This window comes from Hibiscus syriacus, unplaced genomic scaffold (genome assembly GCF_006381635.1).
Source record: "Hibiscus syriacus cultivar Baekdansim isolate YM2019G1 unplaced genomic scaffold, ASM638163v2 tig00005856_pilon, whole genome shotgun sequence".
In the NCBI taxonomy this organism is placed as follows: domain Eukaryota; kingdom Viridiplantae; phylum Streptophyta; class Magnoliopsida; order Malvales; family Malvaceae; genus Hibiscus; species Hibiscus syriacus.
The window spans coordinates 994,093-1,019,928 of record NW_024062067.1 but is presented as its reverse complement, the minus strand read 5'-3'; the positions used below and the strand labels follow the sequence as shown (position 1 = coordinate 1,019,928).

General features: G+C 34.7%; 2 protein-coding genes and 2 pseudogenes across 2 annotated transcripts; 2 read left to right on the top strand and 2 right to left on the bottom strand.

The window, feature by feature from the left end:
• Window positions 1–2,505: 2,505 nt before the first annotated feature.
• LOC120199989 (dnaJ protein homolog) lies at window positions 2,506–4,507 on the bottom strand. Its single transcript, XM_039200943.1, has 6 exons — window positions 4,232–4,507; window positions 3,946–4,111; window positions 3,582–3,720; window positions 3,219–3,495; window positions 2,929–3,127; window positions 2,506–2,841 (listed from the first exon to the last, which is right to left on the bottom strand). Exons 1-6 carry the CDS (start codon window positions 4,379–4,381, stop codon window positions 2,519–2,521), a joined length of 1,254 nt encoding a protein of 417 aa, XP_039056874.1. The 5' UTR covers window positions 4,382–4,507; the 3' UTR covers window positions 2,506–2,518.
• Window positions 4,508–7,365: 2,858 nt separating this feature from the next.
• Window positions 7,366–16,194, top strand: LOC120199987 (annotated as a pseudogene).
• LOC120199988 (outer envelope protein 39, chloroplastic-like) lies at window positions 15,303–18,644 on the bottom strand. Its single transcript, XM_039200941.1, has 11 exons — window positions 18,410–18,644; window positions 18,195–18,261; window positions 18,071–18,106; window positions 17,686–17,830; window positions 17,407–17,565; window positions 17,236–17,306; window positions 17,083–17,161; window positions 16,872–16,987; window positions 16,560–16,707; window positions 16,331–16,400; window positions 15,303–15,652 (listed from the first exon to the last, which is right to left on the bottom strand). The coding sequence occupies exons 1-11, from the start codon at window positions 18,441–18,443 to the stop codon at window positions 15,495–15,497; spliced, it is 1,083 nt and encodes a 360-aa protein (XP_039056872.1). The 5' UTR covers window positions 18,444–18,644; the 3' UTR covers window positions 15,303–15,494.
• A 1,924-nt stretch (window positions 18,645–20,568) lies between these two features.
• On the top strand, window positions 20,569–25,127 carry LOC120199984 (annotated as a pseudogene).
• The last annotated feature ends 709 nt before the right edge of the window (window positions 25,128–25,836 follow it).

The following is a 25,836-nucleotide window of genomic DNA, read 5'->3' as shown; positions in this document are numbered from 1 at the left end:
TTGCTACTATTATTATCATTATATGTATATTTTTATTGTTTTTTATTTTTATTTTTACTTTTTTTAAACATATGCATATATACATTTAATTATATTTTTATATTTTATACTTTATTTTTTTTTGTTTTCATGTATTTATTATATTACATTATTATTTTACTTTATTAAATTATTATTTTTTCGTTATTATATTTATTATATATATATATATATATATATATATTATATCATTATGTTTTTTGTTTATTCATTCTTACTATATTATAGGGATACATCACACTCATTTATTAACTACAGTTCCACCCCTTATCGTCTTTTTCCTTCCCGACAGTTATACTTCACCAAACCTTGACTTTTTTTTTTTTTACTTTTTTTGGTGTGATTGCGTTTTTTATTTTACTACTTATTATCATTATTATTATTTTGTACTTAATAATTATATGTTTTTATTCCTCGTTTAGTTTTTCATCATTTTTTTATTTTTTTATTTTTTTCCTTCTATTTTCTTTATTTCATTTACTCTTATTTCCTTTTTCCTTTAACGCGTTTCTCGACTTTTTAAGGGTACTCTTTCAAATTAATCGGAGGTAAGTAATTTTGGATCATATGTTACCTTTAAATTTTAACTTTCGATTTTCTTAATTAAAAACAACTGGAAATTATGTAGTATCGAAAGGGCGTTTCAAGGGTGTTAATCCTTCCTTGACCGTAACCGACTCCCGAATCCGACATATCTTTGGTAAGACACAGATCAGGTAAGATATAAGGTATCCGATTAACCTATTTATTTTTTTAAATAAATAATCGGTGGCGACTCCAATCACATTTTTCAAGTCGAAACTCAATTCCGAAAACCAACCGAAAGACGATTACGACACATGGGTACACAGCCAACAAGGAGATTGAGACAGAGACATAACATCATCCTAACAGTCGCCAGAAAACACCAGAAAAACGACAGTGTAAACTACTAATATCGAGGACCTTGTGTGGGTGAATTTATCTAAACGGTGTGATAACTGGAGTGACCGTATTCAATATGGAACATAGCCGTTGGATTGGAATAAGGAGTGAAAATAAGAGACGACCAAAAAATCAATATCATCCGAACTGTCCTCCCACGACTACGTCGCAAAGAAGCCACGTATGTGTAGTCGAGCATTTAAGTAGGGTTGGCATGCACCTATGTAATCATAATTTTGGGGTATAAGTTTGCCACGATTGTTGAACTCGTCTTATATAACTTGTCATTCTAGCCGGAATTCTTTGTTTATTGTTTGGATTTATTTATATTCATTTTAATTTGGCTTAATATAAAAAAATTACTAAAATTATTTCTTTTGTTCTTAAAGTGATGTCTAAATTTTTTGATTAATTCAAATGTCTAAAATTATAAATCTTATTATTTTAGGTGTCTAAATTTCACCGTTATCATATTCTGATAATTTTGAAATTAAAAAAAAAAACTCAAAAATTCTTTTAAAATTTTTTTCTTGAAAATCTTTTTTTTAAAAACCCACACTTTGAAAAATCCTAAATCTGTTCTTTATATTTACACGGGTCATTGGTCTTGCCATCGTTACTGATCGTGCCTCCACCGACGACTATTTTTCCAACAAAGAATCACCACACCTAAAGTCAATGAGAGCTGAATCAAGTTTGTTGTTTTATTAGGTTCACCGTTGATATCATCGTTTTCAAATGATTATTCGGAGATAAATGATTATTGGATCAAGGCGTGTTCAAAAATAAACTCAATCAACGATGACGACTAAAACGGTAACCAAAGTGAGTATAGAACTGAAATTAGAATTTTAAATTTTTCTAATATTTCTTAAAATTTGGACATTTTTCTAATAGAAAATGTATCCTAATTTTTAAAAAATTCAAAATTATCGAGACATAACGCATAACACTTAATAAAATTTTTAACAATAATTATAAATCAGACACCTAAATTAATAATATTTATAATGTTAAACACTTAAATTAACAAAAAGATTTTGAACACATATTTATAAAAAGTAATATAATTTAAACACTTACTTATATATTTAAATTAAGCTTTTTATTTTTATGTAAATGAATTTTATATCCAAACTACAAAGTTTATCAAAATTTCCTATGAATTCTCCGTTAGAGTGGAGCTCAGGCATATTCCTTGATTGCAGGGAAGTTAAGAGAGTTCAGCGACATTGGGCTTCCTACCTCACAGCTTTATCCTTGGTTGTAACGGAGTATTTGCATATTCTTGATCAATCAACCCGCTGATAAATCATATGATGAGATATCAAGAGATTATTTGCATATTTTACTCTTAATAAAAAAAGGGGTGCTTATTAGAGAAAGCAAGCTAACAGCAAGGAACACTGCATGAAAAGCATCTTGTGCCAAGAAGACATCGAAAACGTAGTTCATACAGTACTCAAAATCTACTTTCTACAATACTATAGAAACCGGCTTTCAATATTCTTTGCAACAAGAATACTAATGAAATCTTCCAACTTTTTCTCCATCATCACTGCTGAGCACATTGCACCCTCTGGGCACCACCAGGCATTTCCTCATCTTCATCATAAGCTTCCTGCGCATGCTGCTGCTGCTTCCTCCTCATCTCCTCTTCAAAGTTCACATCATACAGTGTGGTCTCCTCACACTCATCTAACTCCATATCAGTCAGCTGACATGTTGGTTTCGGTGGCAGAATAGCCTCAAGTGCCTTAACATGATCAGGACTTAGAGAATCGGGGAATTCGACTGCGAAGTGAATGTACATTTTGCCCTTCATGAATGGCCTCTGGTATAATGGCATTCCCTCATCATTGATTGCCTTGAAGGAATCTGGAACAACAAGTTTCACAAGTTACTAATCAAGCAATAGGTAGAAGAAAGAGTTGACAATGAATCTACACATTCCATAGCACTTACCAGGTTTCACAACTTCTCCAGGGTTTGACTTGATTAGAAGCTGTCGTCCATCGAGATGGGTGATCACAAACTGGAAGCCACACAAAGCCTCGGTAAGAGATAATGTGTGCTCCACAAAAAGGTCTTCGCCCTTTCTCTTGAACTTTGGATGGTCTTTCTGCTGAAGAACAAAGACTATGTCCCCAGTAACGGTATCAGGCTGCAAAACACACCAAACACAAACACATTAATCGAGAAACAGAGTGCATACACTAGATTGCATTTCTAAAATTATACATCACAATACATACAGCCTCGTCAGCTTCGCCTGGGAATGTAATCTTTTGTCCATTCTGCATACCCTTCTCTACAATGACTTCCAAAACTTTCTTCTCCTGGACAACCTTATCACCCTTGCACTGAGGGCAGCGGTCCTTCTCATTGATAGTTTCACCGGTACCCTTACACTCGTTGCAAGGATGTTGCATTTGCTGAATCATGGAAGGACCAAGGTGCTTAATCGAAACCTTCATACCAGAACCCTGACAACCAGGGCATTGCATCGAAGCACCCGATTTCGAGCCCTTTCTGCCATTAATAAATAACACATTACATGTAAGCAAATACAACAAGAAATTCGGAACACGATATAAACAACCAAAACACGAACTCACCCATTGCATTTCGAGCATATCACATTGCGGGAAAGAGAAAGTTTCTTTGAAGTCCCAAGGTAAAGGTCCTCGAGAGACACCTTAAGAGGATGAACTACATCCTCTCCCCTTCTCTGTCTTCTTCCTCGACTGCTAGCACCTAATCATCAACAATAACACCATAATTCAACCTTATGCCAATTCCCCTAAAATTAGTTTCAACAACGATTCTCAAATTCCTTAACCAGTAACGGCAAAATCCTCCCTCATCCGGTTCCATTAAGCACTCAACATGATCACATACCAAATTTTGATTGCAAGGGATAATGAATCGAAAATCATTAAACAAGTTAACAATGATTTTGAATTCAACTAAATCGCTTACCACCAAACGGGCTACCACCAAAGAAGGAGGAGAAGATGTCAAACGGGTCATGGACCCCGGCTCCACCGCCCATTCCTTCCTTAAGTGCATCCTCGCCGTACTGATCATAAATCTCACGTTTCTCAGGATCGCTCAGTACCTCATAAGCTTGAGCCAACTCTTTAAACTAACAAATCAAACAAAAAAACCCAGAAAACAAAAAAGAAAGATCAGCAATAAAATCATTTCACCCATAATCAATCAAAAGAAACCCAGAAAATCCTCAAAAAGAAAACAAATACTATACTTTTTCAGGATCACCGCCTTTGTCTGGATGGTTTTTGATGGCGGCTTTCTTATATGCCTTCTTCAAATCGTCCTGGGATGCGTCCTTCGAAACACCCAGAATCTCATAGTACCTGGTATTATTACTCTTCTTAGGTGCTCTTCCAAACATCTTTGATCTTTCTAGTTTTAGCCTCTAATTCGGAATTTCTTTTTCTTGGGAGAGAGGGAAGGTCCGGAAACAGCAAGAAGAGAAAAGAATCGACGAAATGGCTTGAAAGAAAGGTCCAGGGGCTTGGGGACAATTTATAAGAGAGGGATTGATAATTGGTAAAGAAGGCTCTAGAATTATCTACCCTCTCTGATTCTTTCTCCGTCTTTCTTTCTCTGCCTTTGCGAAGAAGGGGGAGAAAAATAAAATAATTAATTAATTCTAGATGGTTCTTTTTTCCCTCCAACTGCGACACTTTCACTTTTTTCCCATTTTTATTTCATTAAAATTTTCACAAATGTTTTATTATAAAATATAAAAATTAAGTGATTGAATTTTTTCCCTCGATAAATAAAAACCGTTTTTGAAAAAAAAATGAAATTAAGTTAAAAATCCATAAAATTAAAGCTTAGTTTCGACTTTTTCTGCTATAAAATGAAGCTCAATAATTATTTCTATCATTTAACTTGTTCCTCAAAATATACAAAATAAATACAGAATACAACAAAAGCAAGTATAAAAATAGTTGAGAAATAAGTACCTCCTTAATTATGTTTTTAAAATATTAAAATTAAATTAATTTCAAAATTAGAGATAGAAGGAAAGGAATGGATTAAACAAGAGATTAAGTAGGAACGTTTTATGAAGCAATTTCACCCAGGTTTAAGTTAAGCTTTCTCTTGTTTCAAATATTCAGAATTAAAGACATGGTTTTAATTTTTTAACTTTCTGAATTCTTTCCACATAATTTTTATTTTATTTTCAAAGTTTTGTTTCAAATAGCAACATAATTTAACTTGCTTCCTTGTACGCATTGCTTCACCTAAATGGGTCAGTTTTTGTAAATTTCTTTTTTGATCCTTATACTTTCATTTTCATTTGATTTTGTCCTAAAATTGAAATAACCAAATAAAAAAGTCCGTAATTTCTGATAACTTTGTCGAATACTTTACAAATCACCCTATTTCAATAAATAATATTAATTTTAATTAATTTTTCATCCTTTTCCCCTAATTTAGCCTTTATTTGGTTCATCAAATTTCCACCAAACATTTTCATTTTTGTTCTCTAAAATTCTCTCCCAAACATTCCAAAAACCCGACTTCACAAGATTACATTTGATTACAACGTTTTTAATTTTCTTTCGTAATTTCTTTGGAATTTGTCATTTTTAACGTATTTCCTTAAATTTTTTTGATAAATTCTAAATTTAATCGTAACTTATCTAGAGAAGAAAGAAAAAAGAGATTTTAAGATAATAAAGGAGAGTGCCCCTAATATGTCTAAAACACATAACATAAATGAATATGAAGAAACAAAGATAAATAGTTTGGACAATCGACTAAATATACTTGCTCACAAAATTCCTAAACTTAAACCATAAAGAGCGATCATGATTCCATGGATCAAGGTGATTCTTGAGAGAAGAAGTTATTTTTAACATTCATTCAAGTGTGTATGTATATCACAATGTAATTGTATAAAAATATCCTAGTGATTATATTACAGTATCTAATTTTTTAGACATGTTTGATTGAGTGAGTGTAATTATATCGTAACTTATATACCACGTTTAGTGGTACAAATTGTAATTATTCAATTATATAAGTAAAAACTTTAAAATAACATCAATTATAAAATTAAATTATATAATCAACCATACATATTACCTCAATTTCGACCTCCTTTCTTAGAAATGAATGAAACTGTCCAATTACACTCAATTTAGTTTTTTTTATATATTAATATGGCGTGAATACAATATAATATTTATTCGAAAATTATTTTTAATCATTTGACAATAAACTTTAATATTCATGGCGTACGCGGTTCTCAAATTCGGGACCTCAAAAGATAACAATAAATCCTTTAACCACTGATGTCACTTGATTTATACAAATTCAATTTTAATTGTTTATCTAAACCGACGAACAAAAGAATTAATATAATGGTACGATGTAGGGTAGTAACATCGTTATAAATTTTAGATTTTTTTATTAATTTGGAGTGATTATAATGTATTACGTGTTCAAAAGCTTTTCAACCATTTAATAATAAATTCTCAAATACTAGACAACGTACTCAAACTCGAAACTTTAAGAAATAACAATAATTTCTTTAACCAATGAGATCACTTAATTAATGTAAAGGGTAAAGTATACAAATAGTCCTCTAACTTTATGGTATTATTTTGTTGAGGCCTCAAATTATTAAAACTTACAAAATGATCTATCAACTATATGTCTTTGTTTTGTTGAGTCACCGATTCTTAAAAGTGAAAAAGTGATCACCCTACTATTCTTATGTTTCAAACTCATCATTTTCTGTTAAACAATTGACGATCGTCTGAGCTGAATGTTAACTTGCTGACTGAGATATGATAGAATTAAATTTTAATGATGTCTATTAGCACCGTCGTTGCTTTCAAGCACTGGCTCGATGACATAATGTCTCAAGTACTAGCTCGATGACATAATATAAACGGAGATTTGGTAACAAAATATAACTCAAACAGTTTTGATATAAGATTTTATCATATCTCAACCAACAATTTAACGTTTAACTCAGACAGTCATCAATTTTTTAACGAAAATGAATAATTTTAGAATATATGAATAGTTTGGTGATTATTATGTAATTTTTAATAATAGAAGACTCACAAAATAATATCCTATAACTAAAAGATTATTTTATAATTTTTAATAATTAAAAAACTTAATAAAATAATATCCTTTACCGTTGTTAATTTTAGAATTTCAGAGAAGTGATCCCCTCACGTGATGACCTCTCTTCGTTGCCACGCTTGACAACGACACAGAAAAGCAATAATTGTAAACGGCGCCGTCCTCCGACAGTTTTAATTGTTTTTAACTTTTGCCCCAAACACGCACTCCCTCACTCCCACGCCCCCTTCCTCGGATTGCTTTAGCCGATTATAGTCCTCACAAATTCAATCGACGAAAAACTAAAAAAAATAAAATCTGAGAATCCCATTTCTTCTGTATGCTGATTCCTTCGTTGAAATTGAAAAAGAGAAATTGGTGGAGAGAAGAAAAAAATTAACTAGGAGTTTTACTCTGTTGACTGATTGATTGAGTGGTAGATCACCGTCAATTCAACGCCTTAAAAAGGTAATGTCACTTCTTTTTCAGTTTTTTTACTTTTACAGTGGAAAAATGCTGAAAAAGTTTACCGGCTTTTGAGTTTCTAGCTCGGCGGTGCAAATCTGAGAGATCTATTGCTTTTCGAGCTAAGTTGAGAGTAATTATTGTAAATTACAACAATTTTGACTTTAATGTGGATTGTTCTTAATGGAAGGACTTGAAAAGGGTTATCCGTTAAGAACAGAAATGGAAATAAATTATAGGTTTCCCCTTTTTATTTAATTTTTACATGGAAAGTATGGATTCTGTTTTTTTTTTTTTATCTATCTTATCGATGAGTTGCAAGGGAGTGTGAGAAGTGGGAAGGTTGATGGGCAGTTTATGGTTGCTTCACTTGACATTAACTAAGTGACGAGCCTTTTGAATTAGCCGATGTCTTTTTTTTTTTTTTTTGTAACCCAAGATCGAAACTTCAGATCTTGGTTGACAGTGTCCTTGGATATTTTTAATGAGCTGAAAATGGCTGTTTCTCCCTTTCTTATTTCAGTGCATTATGGAGTTTTAGTTATCTAATAAGTCAAATTGACAATTCAACTGTACCTAACGCCCTGAAAACATGGGATTACCGGTGTTGGCTTTGATGCTTTTGTGATTTATTTATTCAATAATTTGTTGTTTATTGACAGTCTGGTTCTTTCATTGTGTGTGGAATTTCACCTTTAGTAGCTCATGAAAAAGGATTGCCCCTTTCTTCTACTTCTGCTTATGGTCTAATTTTGTTCTGTGATATCCTTTCTTTTGTGGTAATAAGGAAGTTTCCTTGAAATTAATACCAATTTTGATCAGTCTGTCTCTTATAGGTCACATTGATCATATAATGAAATGGGTTTTTTTTTTGTAATATCTCAACAATTGTTACATTGATTCTTGGATGTGCATTATATATGCCAGATGCTTACACCTTTGATCAGATAGATAGGAATTACTATCTGGAGAATTGTTTGTCTTAATGCTCAGATTTCTTTATGGTTTCTTTTCCTCTATAGTTTGTGATGTATCGTTTCATTGATTGCAACTAAAGGATTTATTTTTCAAGCAATTTTTCTCGCAGGTCTTCCTTGTCTAGTTGAGCTGTCATAGTTGGTACCATGGGTGTCTCAGGAAAATGGATCAAAGCATTGGTTGGCTTGAAAAAACAGAGAAGTCACAATCTTCGGAGAAGGAAGAAAATGTTAGTTTGGATGCTCTTTTTTTTATTATTAAAAAAATCTCCATTTGCAAATTTAGATTTGGGTATGTTTATGTGTCATCTCATGTGCACATCTTCAAAATGATGAAGTGATGATATGTTTTCGCGAAATTTCTACATATCCTGTGCACATTAAGTAAGAGTCCATGCTGTGGATGAATTCCTTTTTCCTGGACGTGGGCACATTTGACTAATCTGGTATAAAGGAAAAAGGGTGTTTTGTGGTAACTTACATGCAACAGTTATCCTCGTTAGCTAACATCGATACGTGATTTCTGTTCTCTTCATCCATCCTGGTTTATGATGCTATATGTCATTATCAGAATGATTGAGCATTTGATGCTGCTTATTTCCATTTATCTGGTCTTATTGTGGCTTGTAGTAAGTAAACATGATTTGATAATTGATACCCGACTTATAGCAGGACTTCTTCCTTAAAATCTTACTGTAAAGCTTCAGAGTTTCATTGTTAGGGACAGAAGTGTGAGTTTACTTTTCTTTGATTGTACAAATTCAATATCAAAGATCAACTGCCAAAATGTTTATCGACAATTGAGAAAAAATTACCTGGGCCATTGCATAATAAAGGTTGCTATTTGTGATTTTGGTCTCATGAAAATAGCAGTTCTCATTTGTCCATGGTAGTGAAGTCATCAAAGTTGCGCGTTTTAGAATATTCTTTATGCCTTTTGTGTGTTTGTATACGTATACATATATGTTATTCGGGCACATTAAGAAGTTAGCACTTAAACGAGATTGATCTAAAATATAACAGCATTTTAAGCATGTTTTTAGCTAATATTTTTGGTCTTTGGTTGTTACAGGGGTCAGCTACTAGCAAATTTTCTCACCGAAGAAAGCATTCTGTCGAGTTTGACACAGATAAACTTCAAGAAGAGTTGGATCAGAATGCTGTGCCAATAGCCAGAGATGTTAATACTCATGCAACTGCTGATGCTGCTGGCTCCCCCTCTGGTTCACTTCAAGTGGTTGATGCAGCTGTTAATGGACTTGCTTTGGAAGAATGGGCTGCCACAAGGATACAAACAGCTTTTCGTGGGTTTCTGGTATTGATTCCACTTTTCATCTCTTAGCCATGTCGAATGAGAATTAAAATACTCTTTATGTCCCATGTTGTTTGGGATGGTTTAACTTTCGTAAAGTTCAAGATGATAGTTGTAATTTTGATTTAACCTTTATTTTAAACAAATGGCTGCACTATTTCTTGGTTATACATTAAAAGAATGTCCTTAAAATGTTGAAAATATCTTTTGTTTTCAGTAATGGGTAACATAGGACTTTCAAAAATGAAGTTAGGGACAAAAACAATGAGCTGGATGGTGTTGCTTTCTTCGGGATCTATAGTGAGTGCATTTTAGCAAGCACTCATTTTTACACATGTATTATGCATCATGTATGTGCATATGTTTGTGGATGTGGTTTGTTTATGCTTATATTTTTTTGATAGGAGTTTGTTTATGCTTATATGAATAAGGTGGTACAGTAAATCTAATCACTGATGCATAGTCTAATGCTGTTCGTGTTATACTTCATTTTGATCAAACCATAAATTCTTATATAGTTTGAAGGCTATTTTTTTAATAAAAATAAAATTTATTGCATTTCTTCTAACTGCGTAGAATAAAAGTTTATTATTAACAAGAAAGGCCCAGCTTGTAATGATTTACCCGTTACCTAAACTGTAATTAAATAAGTAATTTAACTTCATTATTCTTCTGGCTGATGGAATTGAAATGTATTTTACTTGAATGTCAGGCTAGAAGAGCTTTGCGAGCTTTAAAAGGATTAGTAAGGCTGCAGGCCCTTGTTAGGGGTCACACTGTAAGAAACAAGCTGCAACGACTCTTCGCTGCATGCAAGCTTTGGTAAGAGTTCAGGCTCGTGTAAGAGCAAGGCGTGTTCGACTGGCATTAGAAAGTGAAACTGCCCAACAGAAATTTCAGCAACAACTTGCAAATGGAGCTCGTGTTAAAGAAGTAGAGGTGAGGAACATTGAATCTTAGTTCATTATTCATCTCAAACTACAACTATTTATTGACTGGCTCACAAGAAATAGAGTTGAATTCATGCATGCATGCAGGCTTGCTTCTTCTTGTTGTGGTGTGTACATGTGTCTGTATTCATTCATTATCTTCGAGATTTAAATTTTAGGATCTTGATGTGGCATCATATTCTTCTAGTGTGTCAACCTGATGAATTACTTCACTTGTGTGAGTCAAATCTCCTTTAGAATGCAAGTGACTACAGACAACAATTTGCAGCTTGTAAATTGGTACAAGATTGATGATAAAATTTCAATTCTAAAATTCATACCTAGTTGAGACTTTACAATGAGGTTATCCATCCTTCTCATAAATTGAGGCATAGATGTTGGTAGTTTGCTGAATGCTTCATATGACTTCTGATTAAATGCAGGAAGGGTGGTGCGATAGTATAGGATCTGTTGAAGAAATCCAAGCCAAGTTACTAAAGAGGCAGGAGGCTGCAGCTAAACGTGAGAGAGCCATGGCATATGCTCTGGCTCATCAGGTAAGATATTGTAACAATACTGTTATTCATTAAGCAGCAAATTTTGCATTCCAATGACACTTTTATTATTTTTGGAATGAATGGCTTACCCCTCAAAGCAGTGCTTAGATTGCACCAGGCAGAAAGAGTTTTCAATTTTACAATACATCTCTATTAAATTGAATTTTACCATAGCAGATGAGTTGGAAATGGTAAAATGGGTAGGTATAACGTGCTCAAGCATGCTTTTATTGTAGTTGGAGCTTTCGATTAATCTTGGAACCCTTCAAAAAAATTCTCAACTATCTTTTCTACTTTTTTTATGTGACCACGTTGTAAAAAATTGATATCAATATATTTTTATGCTAAAAAATTTATTGTCCCCTATTACCACCATATCTGATATAACTATGGTTTTTTATTCAATATTTGCTTATGATTCTCTTCAATTTTGTGTATTTATTCAAGAACTCGTCCCTAAGAATAGGTTCATTGGAATGATAAGAGAGAGCTCAGTGTAATTACTGTTCTTTTTACCGAAGGAGAAGATATAGAAAGAGAGAGAAAGAGGTAAAGGTTGGGGACACTTGGGCTGTCTTATTTTTTTTGCTACTTTTGCAACTTCGGTTTTGTTGTTTACTGACAGAAACTTGATAATTTGCTATAAAGTAAAAGCAAATAATAAATAGGAACATTCTATTTAATTCAATATGCACAGATGACTAAAAAAGCAATTTGCAATTGAAAAGAATCCATATGTTGTAAAATCACGCATTTTTACCTATAAATATTAAATATATATTTACTTCATCAACATTATTGTTTGATTCTTCTTTATAATCACATTTGATTCTTGCTCCCCAGTCCCATGCTAAAGTGGGAAAACTTGTTCTATCTGAGCATCATTTTCATGTTTAAGTTATCCTGGATTTTCTGTTTTTGTTAATGTTCTTGAGGGTTGAACATCTGCTGTTCAAAAATTAAGTTTTGCTCTAGGTTAAATTTGTTACCTGGTCGATATGTCATCTCTCAAGCCTTTGTTATTAGCATCAACCTCAGATAAATTTATGTTGGATGCCAAAACCTTGTATAAAACCGCTCAACTCCTACTAATCACCTGATTCTTTGATTGTAAGATTGTATTGTTCTCTTAGAATCATGCCAATGACTAATCTCATTTTAGCTAGTGTTAAGAGTTGAGACCTGTTTGTGCAGTGGCAAGCAGGATCAAGACAGCAGTCTATGCCTGCTGGGTTTGAACCAGATAAAAGCAGCTGGGGTTGGAACTGGCTGGAAAGGTGGATGGCTGTACGTTCATGGGAGAATAGCTTTCTTGACATTAATCTTCGAGATGGAGTGATGATATGCAAGGATGATTCTGCAGAGGGAAACAATGGCGCCAATTCTCAGATAAAACCTGCTATCAAGAAGCCAGCTGCATCAAATCTTCATGCTAACCTGTCAAGTCTAAAGACAGGTCCATCGTATTCTGGAGGGAGTGATTCTCCATCTGGTAAGTCAGCAAATGTGCTAGAAGCAGTCAATGCATTGTCTTCCAAGCCAAAATCCAAACCAGTCCTTGAAGATTTGGTTGAAGAAGCTGGCACAAAACCTGTTACTACTTCAAGATCACGCAGCAATCCTAAAGAGAGGTCTATAAAATCAGATAGACAGCCAAAGAAGAGATTGTCTCTACCTAACAGTGGTAAGTTCCAAAAGAAATAGGTATATTCTCCTTGATGTAACCCTCTACCGGAGAATATAGTGGAGTTGGTAATTAGTCATGCTATTCTGTTGCCTATGGTGAATGCATGATAATTTTCAACGGTCTGCTCTCTGGTTTTTCTGGTTTATGCCGATTGTTGTCAAAAGAAGTGTATGATGTTAGAATGTTGCTCTGGAACATTATTCCATGAATCCCAATGGTTATCATTGTTGTTCACAGTTGTATGTTTACTGCTAATGTTCGGTTTGACCAGGTTCTATAATGCACAATTATACTATCCTTCTTGCACTTGTTCATTTTGCTAATTTCTTGTTTCAATGGTTTGATTTGAGCAGGGGGAGGCACTGGAACTGAAACCAACAAGCCTAGCAGAACTGCTGCAAAAACGACGCCAGGCTCTCACAAGCCGATAAAGGACAGGTTCAAGTCCAACGGACAAGGGGACTTGAATCCTGCGTAAAATACGGCACAGGCTTTTGATATTTAAGGAAGCATCTGTGAATACAAACCTGTTGGGTTGTCATCCACCCAGGTGTTAGCATGTATATGTGTATCAAATTACAGCACGAGATGCAATGGCTTTATTTTCCTGTCATAAAATTGAGTGGCTCCGCTGTGGCGAGGTGCCGAGTTGAGACTGGTTTGTCATGCCTTGGGTTTGCTTGGTCTATTACGGGAATAAGCAAAATGATCTGTAGATTTTATTTGTTAGTGTTGTAATGAGCTATGATTAAAGGTAACAAAATCATTTGTTGTCACACCCCAACTTAGGTCTAAAAATTTCTTAAAATTCTTCCGAAGATTAAATTGAAATTTTAATTAAATTCGGAGGTCAAAGTGAAATTTTAATTAAATTCATATCTAAATTTAGAAAATATTAAATATTGGAGGACTTAGAGTGTAATTCTATCATTTATTTTTTAGGAATATATGAACCCAAATCTAAAAAGTTTCCTCATTTGAAAATCTTATTTTCTCTATCTTCAAACTTTCTTTTTTTAACAAGAAACTTCAAGTTGTTTTATCACCTACCGTTGTTTTATTTTCGACACCTTTTGTATCATTGTGTTCCTTGTGTTATCCCGAGTCATCAGTGTCCACTTTGTTTTATCCCTAGTCTATGACTTGTAAGTCCTTACCGCAAGCTCCTCAGCTTTGTGCTCAAGATAAGTCCTTACCGCAGACTCCTCGATTTTGTGTTTAGGGTAAGTCCGTACTGCAAACTCATCAGCTTAGTGCTTAGGTATTATTGGAGTAGTGTTCATATTTTTAAAATATGTTTAATAAATTGATTTTACTGAAGTATATGTGGATGTATGCTTTTGGGGAACCTACACATTCTGGTGATAAGATAGGGGTAGTGTTCATATTTTTAAAACATGTTTGATAAACTGTTTTGACTGAAGTATTTTATCTGTATGTTTTTATATACCGTAAGGAGCACACTGAGCTTTTTAACTCATTCTGTAAATTTTAACCTTTTCAGATAGTAGCAGTCTGTAGGCTAGCAGACTTGACATTAGGAGGTCCGACTACTCCTGTTTTTGTACCACTGTATATCTCTATATACCATTTTGTTATACTTTGGTGACACTTGTTTTTGCTTCCGTCTCGATATATCTATATTACCGGTATTTTGCTATGTATATGTTTTATATGGTTTTTCTGATACATGTATATATTGATATATGTATGTTTATCGTATGAACTTTTCTTATGACTAATTTCATATTATATTGTATATGGATTTAAACGTTATTTTAAATATGAAAAAAATTTCTGAAAAAGATATGTAACCAGCTAGATTTGAGCATAACGTTCAGGTCAGGTCTAAGGGCATTTTTAATTTGCTTGAATCAACTAAAACCGAGTTTAAGTTTGGGTTGAAAAATTTTCCAGTTTTACAAGAATTGCATGGCACTCTGTCTGCCTTGTCATGAGCTGATTGCATATTGTGATAAATGGAATTTAACAGAAATGTATATGGTAAAATTCAGATTTGGAAAAGATAATTTCAAACATAAACGATTAAAAATAAATTACTGAGTAAAATAGTATCAGATAAGGATATATGACCAGTTTCTTTTTGTGCAAAGAATTTCTACCTCTACATCCTTTAGTTCCTACGTGTAAATCCTCTACTTTAACAATCAATGGCGTTATATAATCTTCTCCCTGCGAAATTGCAAGACATGGCTCTCCTCTATGGTATTGCAAGTACAGTACTCGCAAAATGTGAAAGGATAAGGCTTTAAACGTTGTTTCTTTATGAAATGGCAAACTGTATCGGTGATCGAAGATGATCAATATGCTAGAGTCAACGGTGTCGGACACACCCCCAGCACCAGCCTCAGTGCGTAACCCAACCCTTTCACATTCTTCTCATTTTCTTCTTGAAATTATCTTTTCTCGCAACAATGTAAAAAGAAGAGCAAGAATTTGGCAGCTTGTATGGTTTTAAGCAATTCAAGAAGCAAGATTTGTGACGCCGAAGTATAGGGTCTTCTGTTGAAATGCATTGATAGCATAATCAACCTGAAAATGACCAAGTGGAGACTTGAAGCGAAGACCGTACCCGACGCCAACTCCAGATCCTGGTTTCCCTTGTCTCAATGCTGGATTTCCTGAAACTCGTTTATCAAACGATAAATAAGTAGCTGTTCTGCTTCACTGGTGAATTAGTGATATGGCAGCTTCCGTAACATAAAATACTACAAAAAAGATTAAGGTATCATTCCTTTCACACTCTTATTTCCTATAATTACAACTAACCAACTCAATTCTTCGACATTTTCCATTGCATGGCATTTTCAAGACTATCTACACTCCACTTTTCTCATAAAATAAACAATGGCAATGGTATGGTTGCTCCTAGAATTGCAAGAATGTTAAAAAGAGTAACAATTAGAAGATATAAGCTAAGTTCACACACCTAAGACATATGATAAGCAATTCAATGCTAGATGATAATTGTTCATGATGCGCGTCTCGAAGTGCAAGCAAAACAGATCAGAGAAATAGACTGGGATGCTTTCAATGCATCGAAAGAACTATTCAAGAGAAGAATAAGAAGAGGTCAGCAGGCACCAACGGCCCAGCTTCCCAGTAGGAGTTTCAGGGTGGTCACAGTCGTATGATAAATACAAAAACGAAGCAGATGCTTCATGAGCTTAGAAAGCCAAATCATGCTATTTTAAACATGTTACACAAAATGCAACTAGTTGAGAATTAACAAAAGGTTGGAAGCACAAGATTTGACAATCATTAAGATACAACTTTGTATGTAGATGAATAAGACTCACCAGGTACAAGCCGACCCGAGCCCAAATCAGTTCCACAATCCAGGAAAACAGAACCTTCCAACATCTTGTTCTGAATGCAGTAAAAAAAATGTCAAGACACATGCAATGACATAACCAACACTTTTATACTCACAGATTTCAGAATAGAATGTACTTCAACATAAGTTACATATAAACATTAGAATGCAATGCTCTCTCTATAATAATAAAGTAAATAGTAATTACATACAAAAGGAATTGTAAGTTCGGTATTAGCAATCAAACACGATCTTCCAGATCCAACAGCACCTTCACCATACCCTCGCACACTACCTAGACCGCCAATTGCAAACGCTTGATATGGTGCCATATCTCCTACAATCGAACCACCTGTCAAGCTGTCAGAGAAATGGTAAGAATTAAGAAAATTTAAAAATTATGTAACAAGTACACTAGAGGGCGCGATTCCTGCACTGTTTGAAGTCAAGCCAGGAACTCCAATCAATTTTCTCTTCACCGATGGCTGAGGGAAAAGGAAAAAAACAACTGCAACATTACTTGCCTTGTCAAGAGAAAAGCTGGTCCAAGTTTGATGCCCTTTGACGCAACAAACTTGAAACGGTTGAAGATTAACCACTTGGATAGAACTGGAATCCCTTGCTCTATTTGCATGGTAAACTGAAATAAGTAAAATGTTCCAGTTAGTGCCCTTATTCACGATACATGAAAGACACATTTCAGTAATCAAGTTGCAGTAGAAATGAATAAATTACACGAGAAAAACTGTGATCGGTTGCCTTCGCATATTGAGATTCTTGCTTTAAGACTACCATACTGTCATGAGCATTGCCACTGCACAAGAATTAAATTATTGTCAACAGTCATTTCATCATATTGTTGAGAATTGGAAAAATAGTCATCTTTACCTGCAAGTGACGGGAAACCCGTCAATATCTCTGGTAATGGAGCGGCCATCATCACTCAATAGGTGAACATTCTGTAGGGTGAAAATCTTATAAGTAACAAAATTTTCCTCGAAAGAGAACTGAACATTATGAGGTACTAATGAGTATGACTGTAGCAAGCTTTGCTCAAACCTCAAATTTTATGCTTGTTGTGCTGCTCCATTTAGAACTTGCGGGTTCATTTACATCCAGTCCAACTGACAATCGAGACAAATTCACGCCTCCACTCCCGGAACGAGAGAAATTGTCCACAGGTATACCATGGACTCCAATCTCAGGTGAAAGTGAGTGCTGGAACAAATAATTATAAATAAGAAATATATCCGAACTCCAACCTCACAATTCGGTTTTGTTAAATAGAATTCAACAGCAATCAATGAGATAAACAACTAAACAACATCAACCACATACCTGCATGACAAAACATTGTTGAGCAACCCATTGCGGTCGAGGCCTCCGGTAAGCTACCAAGATATTTGAATCATATAACCCCTTATCCCAGGATACATCAAGCTTCTCGCTTCCACCAAATAAATTTGGGTGTTTGATGCAAAGACTGCAACATACACATTGAACCGGTTACTATCTGTACAGATTCAATTTGAGCCCCAATTCACTATCCCACATAAGGTAAAGATAGAAACAACGAATATCAAATTCACCATAAAGAAACTCATAAATTCTAGCCATATCTTCTTCATCCACATTTTAGCACCAACCAAAGATGTTATCTTTGTTAACAGCAATGAAACAAGAGAAAAGCAAGTATGAAATCAAAAACTAAAAAAGACAATACCTGCCCATTACAAGGGAAAGAGGACTGCCGGTGTTCCTGTAACAAAATAAAGCTAAATAACTTAATCAATCACTGAAACCCCATTAATTAAAATCTCATAAAAAATTATGCATGAAGTAAGAACCTTAAAGAAGGAAGCATCATAGAAGCACATATCTTGTGGGTGAAATCAACATTGACATCAATCTTGGCTGTCATTTACAAACAAACAAAAAACAAAAGATTTACAGAAATATATAAAAAAAAAACCCAAAAGTTGTCATTTTTAATAAGAATGAAGAAGTAAATGTGACTGCCACTTTAATCCCAAAAAAAAATCAAAGGAGAAAAAGAACTGACCTTTGCCTGCATGGATGCTCTTCTGAGCCCCCATATAGTTGGAGATGAAAAAAACATTAAGCAAAGGAAAATGGTTTTTTGGATAAATGGGTATGACTATCAGTTAGACAAAGATTGCATTTTGAGTGAAAGGAAACGAATTTATGGAAAACATCAAAGACGTAACGAAGAAGAAGAAGAAAAACAAGAGTCTTGTGTTGTGTGTGAAGTTTCCTTTGGTTAAGGGGAAAGAATTCGTTTGTATTTTATCCGATTTTCTCAACCCAAAGGCCAAAGCTTGAAGTTTGTTATCTCCTTTGCTTCTTCTTTGGTATTACTTGCACGTGGGCTCTGTGTATTGGATTTTGTCCTTTCTTTTTCACAGTATTTTTCTCAGGATTCTTTGTTTTTGTTTTTAAATATGTTCAATTTAAGTTAAGAGCGGTTTGTTTGTCTCTTAATGAAATTATTTAATATTGAATGTTGAATCGTTCAATATTTAGCGTGTTTGTTTTGTAATTTTGAATGATTCAGCACAGAAGTACATTCTGAATGATTCAACATCATTATCAAACAACATGTCACATTCAGAACTAATTCATAAAGGACCTCTGAATCATTCAATATTTAAATCATTAAGCGTTTAATTATTCTGAAGTAAACAAACCTTAGTCTTTTAGGTGAAATTATTACCACAATAAATAAATAAATAAATAGCTCATGAGGTAACTTTGAATGTTTGCCAGATTATAATGTTTCACAACTTCAGCTCATGAGGTAAAATCTTATTATTGAAGAAATAATTTTTTTATAAGCATATTTTTATTTGATTTAGAATGATGAAAAAATAATTACCATTTATAGTATTTTTTATCAAAAGTTTTTATCAATTTTATTTCATATTAATTTAAATTTTAAATTATAAAATCTGGTCATCGCTAGTTAAAGATGATAAATTACATTATTTTCTTTTACGGGACATAAGGAGTTGGTTGCAAATTAATATTGTCTCTCCGCGATTTTATGCACGAGATGAATAGGATTGGGACTTATTATTTGTTCGATCCTTTGGTTGTTATGGAAGAATCGCAATAAAAGGATTTTTGAACCGGATTATATTAAACATGAATCTGTTTTGGAACAAGGCAAGCGTGTTTGTTTCGAAGCTAACTGTGCACTTGCTTCTTCTATGTTGGGGAGTCAAACTTATCGGCAGGTTAATAGGACTGTTCTTTGGTCTCCATCGCCTCCGAACTGGTGTAAGATGAATACAGATAGGTCCCGTAAAGCTGGAAACGAATTTGCGACCTGTGGGGGTGTTCTTCGATCCTCGAATGGTGATTGACTTGTTGGCTTCTCGAAGGTAATAGGTATATGTTCTATCGTTGAGGCGGAACTATAGGGTATTTATGAAGGTATTTCTCATGCATGGAACCGTGGGGAACGACAAGTCATGGTAGAAGCCGATAGCGTGGAGGTTATTCAGATGCTACAGGAGAAAACCAAGAGATGTTCGTTCTTATCTCTTCTTGACCGAGTTTTGGAGTTATTAAATCGGGAATGGAATGTTACTTTACGTTATGTAAATCGGGAGGCGAATAAGGTAGCTGACAAGTTGACGAGGATCGCTGCTGGCCGAGGTTACTCTCAATTGATTTTTCACAGTCCACCGCTGGAGGTTTTTAATCTAATACAAGAGGAGGCCACTGCTTATAACTTAGAAGCAAGCATCTAAGTGCAGCTATTCTTTTCTTTTATTAAAAAAAATATGATCATTGCTTTTAATAGAAGAGTTTGACTTAAAAATTTATGATAATGAAATTGTCATGAGTTATTCAAACTTACTCGAATTTGATTATTATTAAAATTTGAAATTGTGAAATTATCTTACTTATGAGTTATTAAGTAGCTGATAATAAAATATTATTTTTATCATTATTGAACAATTTGATTATCATCTAAAATTAAATTTAAACTCTAAAATAATTTTTCTAGAATAACTTAAATAATTATTTTTAATTACAAAAAATAATTTAAAGTCTTGTGATATATATTATGATAAAAGTAAATACAATTATATATATATATAAACTGAGTTTTTAGGTTGGGTTGGATTTTCGTTGGGCTAAAAATCTCAATCCTTTTATGGAGCTTGTCTAGTCTCCGTCGGCTCTAACAGCCTCCGAGGCTCCAAGCCGCCGCTTACAACTGCAATTGAAAAACCCGACTTCTTCAATCCTCTCTACTCCCACCAAAATCAGCTGGGTACTTTCTATTTTCCCACGGTAGAATTTCATCTGATTCAAAAGTAAAGAAAGATGGGGAAGAATGAGAAGTCAGGGTTAGGGAGAGCCCTGGTGAAGCATCACAATTCGATGATACAACAAACCAAAGAGAAGGGTAGGTTTTATAAGAGCCAGAACAAGAAGGTACTGGAATCTGTAACCGAAGTTAGCAACATCGATGCTGTCATCGAGCAGGCCGAGGAAGCTGACCAGCTCTTCTCTATCCAGCACCCCACCCCTAACCTCCTCATCAATTTGTAAGCTTTTCCCAAGTCTTTCTTTTTTGTTCATATTTCATTGGTTTGATATGTAGGTGTAAAGAATTGAACTTGTTTTGTTTAATTTGGTGAAAGTTTGGATTTTTATGTAAGTGTTTTTTTATTTCTTTTTGAATTAATTGTTTGGTTGTGTGTTTTTTTTGGGGGGGGGGGTTTAACCCTTTTGCCATTTCTAACATGTTTTTTTTGGTTGGCACTCTTTTCTCATTTCTATGTTTTGTTTTTGTTGGTCATGGTCCTAAGGTTTGGATTTTGATTGTAATAGCATATTGAGATTCATGGTTAATTGTATGCCTGTTGCAAGGATTTTAACAGACTCGGACTGGACTTAATTTGTTCTTCAAAAGCCTATATTTTATAGGCTAGTATAACTTTTGCACTAAGATCACTCGAACAGTTTCCATTCGATTTAGTAATCATGTTACTTTGTCTATTGAGAGTTTTCTTTAGTCCTATTAGTTCCTCCATCCCACACCTATCTTTTTTCTTGAAAATAAATAAATGAATAAAGGATTAAATTTAATGTATTGGCATAAGGAGATTGTTGCAGGTAAGTATCTAGATCATGTTTAAGTTGAATGTGTTGATCTTTAGTTTTCACCTCGTGTTTAGTTTCACTACTTTTTTTTTCTTAGAGCATTTTGTTTATAATGGGTGATTCCTGATCCTTTTTCTTTAAGCTTTGCAAACCTATTGCTTTCGATACATGTTCTCAGTGGTTTATCTGACATCTTTTTTTTTTACTAGGGATGCTAGATCAAGCATCAGCGAAATGACACCTGAAGAAAGAAGAGAACAGCAGAAGAAAGAGGAGGCACTGCATGCGAGCAGTCTCCGAGTTCCACGCAGGCATGTCCTATTGTTTATCAAAACTTAAAACCGAGTTTCATTTGTGTGATTAGAATCTATAATAAATTTCCTTTCACATAGGCCCCCATGGAATGCAGCAATGTCTGTTGAAGAGCTAGATGCCAATGAGAAACAAGCTTTCTTAGTTTGGCGCCGGAGCTTGGCAAGGTAAGGCAGTGAGTAATATGAACATAGTCTTCTTTCCCATCATTTGAAAAGGGGTCAATGAAAAGTATGTGATAAATATTGTCAATGAAAAGTTGGTGTTCCTATGATGGTTATTTTTCAATAATAGCTTAAAGGTCCCTGCCCCACTACTTTTCTGTAGATGATAGTGATTGACTCATGTCTGAAGAGAAGTGTAGCTTGAGTAAGCCTGTTTGCATATGCAAACATTTTTAGTATAGGATAGACTTCTCATGCTTTATACTTATGTTCTCATGCCCTTGTATTTGTTGTAGACTTGAGGAGAATGAGAAGCTTGTTCTCACACCATTTGAGAAGAACTTGGATATCTGGAGGCAGCTTTGGCGGGTTCTTGAACGCAGTGATCTGGTAAGACTTTTTTCTCTTGTAATGTAGAATTATACACGTTATTGCATGTATTATGAAGTTGTAGGATCTATGTTTCCCAGACTATTCATATTTCTTGAAATACTTGTGTCTAGCACTTGTGTTTGACACGTGGATGTAGTGATATAACCTCTGAGGATCCTCCAAAATCCAAATACATGGAAAACCATAGAAATGTCTAATATTACCCATTTTGTCTAAGGCTTGAGTAAGCCTGTTGGATACTTGCCTATATCCAACACTAACACTTGAGTCCAAGTAACCTAGAGTAGGATGATTTTCTTAAATCAGTGTTGTCTTAGCATACACCAGGGCAGAGCTGCTAGATGCAAAAAATAAGAAAGACCTTACCTAATGAATCAAAGCACTAATTTCTAAAATAAGATGCATTATCAATCAATCATCACGTCGGTCCTAGTTCTTGTATCCAACTAGAAGTCACCTTGGAACATTATTCTCTTATCTCAAACTCATAAAATGACTAGAATGGTAAATTAAGAAGCAAAATGATACTCAAGCCAAGGTCCCTCGGAAAAAGTGTGTGCATTGGCATTAGGTGTATGTCCTTCACAAAAGGGAATGGGGTGAGAGGGGAAATGCTAGCATAGCATGGAGTGAAGGAAGGAGGGGGCTCGTATGCTTCCTTGAAATTACTATTTTAACTTTCTTATTTGAAGCAAAGAATCAAAATGATGTGATATCCCATCTTTTACCCTAATTTGCTCATGGCTCTCTTTCTTACTTATCCTTGTGACTTTTCAAGCTATGATATTTCTCTTACTGACATGCTGACCTCATTATATTCTTTCAGCTTGTGATGGTTGTTGATGCAAGGGACCCTCTTTTTTATCGCTGTCCTGATCTTGAGGTAATATAATTTTTCTCTTGAGCAGAATATGCATTCTAAAGCCACTTGAGGTAGACGGAGCTTTGCAAATTTGAGGTCTGGTGATAAATTAATGAATAATCTATAAAATAAATTTAATTATTTGTTAAAGAGGAGGTGGAAGAGAATTTATTAATATGGTACGGCTCCTTGATGCTAGAATGAGAACTCTCTTGAAATTTTGAATGATAAAAGAAGTTAAGAGTCAATTGAAATGATAACTAACTAATTCAATTTAACTATACTTGGAAAGTAGATGTGAAAAGTTATCATTTATCCAAAAAAAATGTAGAATGTTGATCATGTTGTATTCCCTTTTCATACTTTCCTTCTTTTTATTTATCAATTTTTCTACTACTTACTTGGATGATGATTACATGGGTTTCTGACAAATTTGTTTCAATGTAGGAATATGCTAAAGAGATCGACAAGCACAAGAGAACATTGCTTCTTGTAAACAAGGCAGATCTTCTGCCAGTTTCTATTAGGTTAGTTTCAACTGTATCATTTTCTCATCTGCTATGGTTCGATTCCAATTTTTCCACCGTTTATGGTTCTTATTGCTTCTGTTCTATGTAGGGAAAATGGGCAAAATTTCCGCTCTCATGAGATTCTCTTTGTATTCTGGTCTGCTAAAGCTGCTACTGCTGAATTAGAAGGAAAACTGCTTACCGACCAATGGAAGATTCAAAATAGCATGCAAAAGAGTAATGATCCCGAAACAAAAATATATGGTAGAGATAAGCTCTTGGCACGTTTGCAGTCCGAGGCAGAAGGAATTGTCAAGATGAGGAAATCAGGCTCTAGTACCTCTAGGTCTTCTGATATTCATTCTCCTAGAGGCAATGGTGAAGGAACTTCAGCACCAAAAGTGTGATGGTGGGATTTGTGGGGTATCCTAATGTTGGGAAAAGTTCAACTATAAATGCTTTGGTTGGCCAGAAACGTACAGGCGTCACCTCCACTCCTGGGAAGACGAAGCATTTCCAGACATTAATAATTTCCGATGAACTGACTCTATGCGATTGTCCTGGTTTGGTCTTTCCATCCTTCTCAAGCTCGAGATATGAGATGATTGCTTCAGGGGTGTTGCCAATTGACAGGATGACACAGCACAGGGAGGCTGTGCAAGTTGTTGCTAATAGGGTCAAAAGGCACATTATCGAGGATGTATACAAGATTAAGTTACCAAAACCCAAACCATATGAATCGCAGTCTCGGCCGCCTCTGGCCTCGGAGTTTTTGAGAGCTTACTGTGCTTCACGTGGGTATGTTGCCTCTAGTGGATTACCTGATGAAACCAGGGCGGCCCGCCAAATTTTAAAAGATTACATTGATGGAAAACTGCCTCACTATGAAACACCACCAGATATGTCTGATGAAGATGGAGGGGAAGATGACGGGAAGCCGAGCTCGACTGAAGTTCACGAATCAGATCCATCTGATGTTGAAGAATCATTGGAAAATGGAATCGAAACTACACCTGTGTCGGAGCATGTGCTAGATGATCTTAGCTCATTTGACTTGGCTAATGGACTTGCTTCCAAGAAGGCGACGGTTAAAAAATCAAATGCATCCCATAAGCACCACAAAAAGCCTCAACGGAAGAAGGATCGGTCATGGAGAGTTGGGAATGATAATGACGATGGAATGCCGGTAGTCCGGGTCTTCCAGAAGCCGGTGAATTCGGGTCCTCTTGATGGTCAATGAGGCATCATTAGATGAAGTACGAGAAATATAAAGCCGTATGCTGCTTCTCCCATGGATATTATAAAGCTGTCCTTTTGTTTTGACATTTGGCTGTTAATTAATGTCTTGTTATGAAAATCCGAATACATTTTTAGTTTTTCAATTCTTTTCTTTAGTCAGACTAAAAAGAAAATATATTTTATTTATTTTCTTTTCAGAATGCTAAGTGCATAATAATTAAAATTCTGTTCTGAAAAAAAGAGTAGCAATGATATGTATGTATATATTTATCCCAGCTAGGGATGGCAATGGGTCGGGTCGGGTCGGGTTTTTGGGCCACTCGACCCGACCCGAGAAGAAAGGGTTCTCCACCCGTGACCCGATCCGACCCGACAAAATTAATGTTTCACCCGACCCGAATATTTGACTTAGAAACCCGACCCGAAATAAAAAAAAAATTTAATTCAATGAAAACAGTGACTTAATTGAAAAAAATTATATATGGAGGGATATTATTGTAATTATCCCTAAATATATAAGATAAAATTATATATATATTTTAGGTCGGGTCGGGTCGGATTTTTTTACCCTAAACCCGACCTGACCCGACCCGAACAATACATTTAAAAAAAAAACCGACCCGACCTCGAAATTTTTTTAAAAAAATCCGACCCGATCGGGTCGGATCGAATCGGAACCCGTCGGATTCGGATTTAGTTGCCATCCCTAATCCCAGCAAGTATTATCTGGTTGACATGCATTTGTCACGTGGCATTGTCGACTTTTCGTTCCACTTCGCCTGGACACTATCAACTTTCATATTAATAGCTAAAATAAATAAAGAGAGAGAAAACTATAATTATCTAATTAAAATTAGGGCTGCTCAAT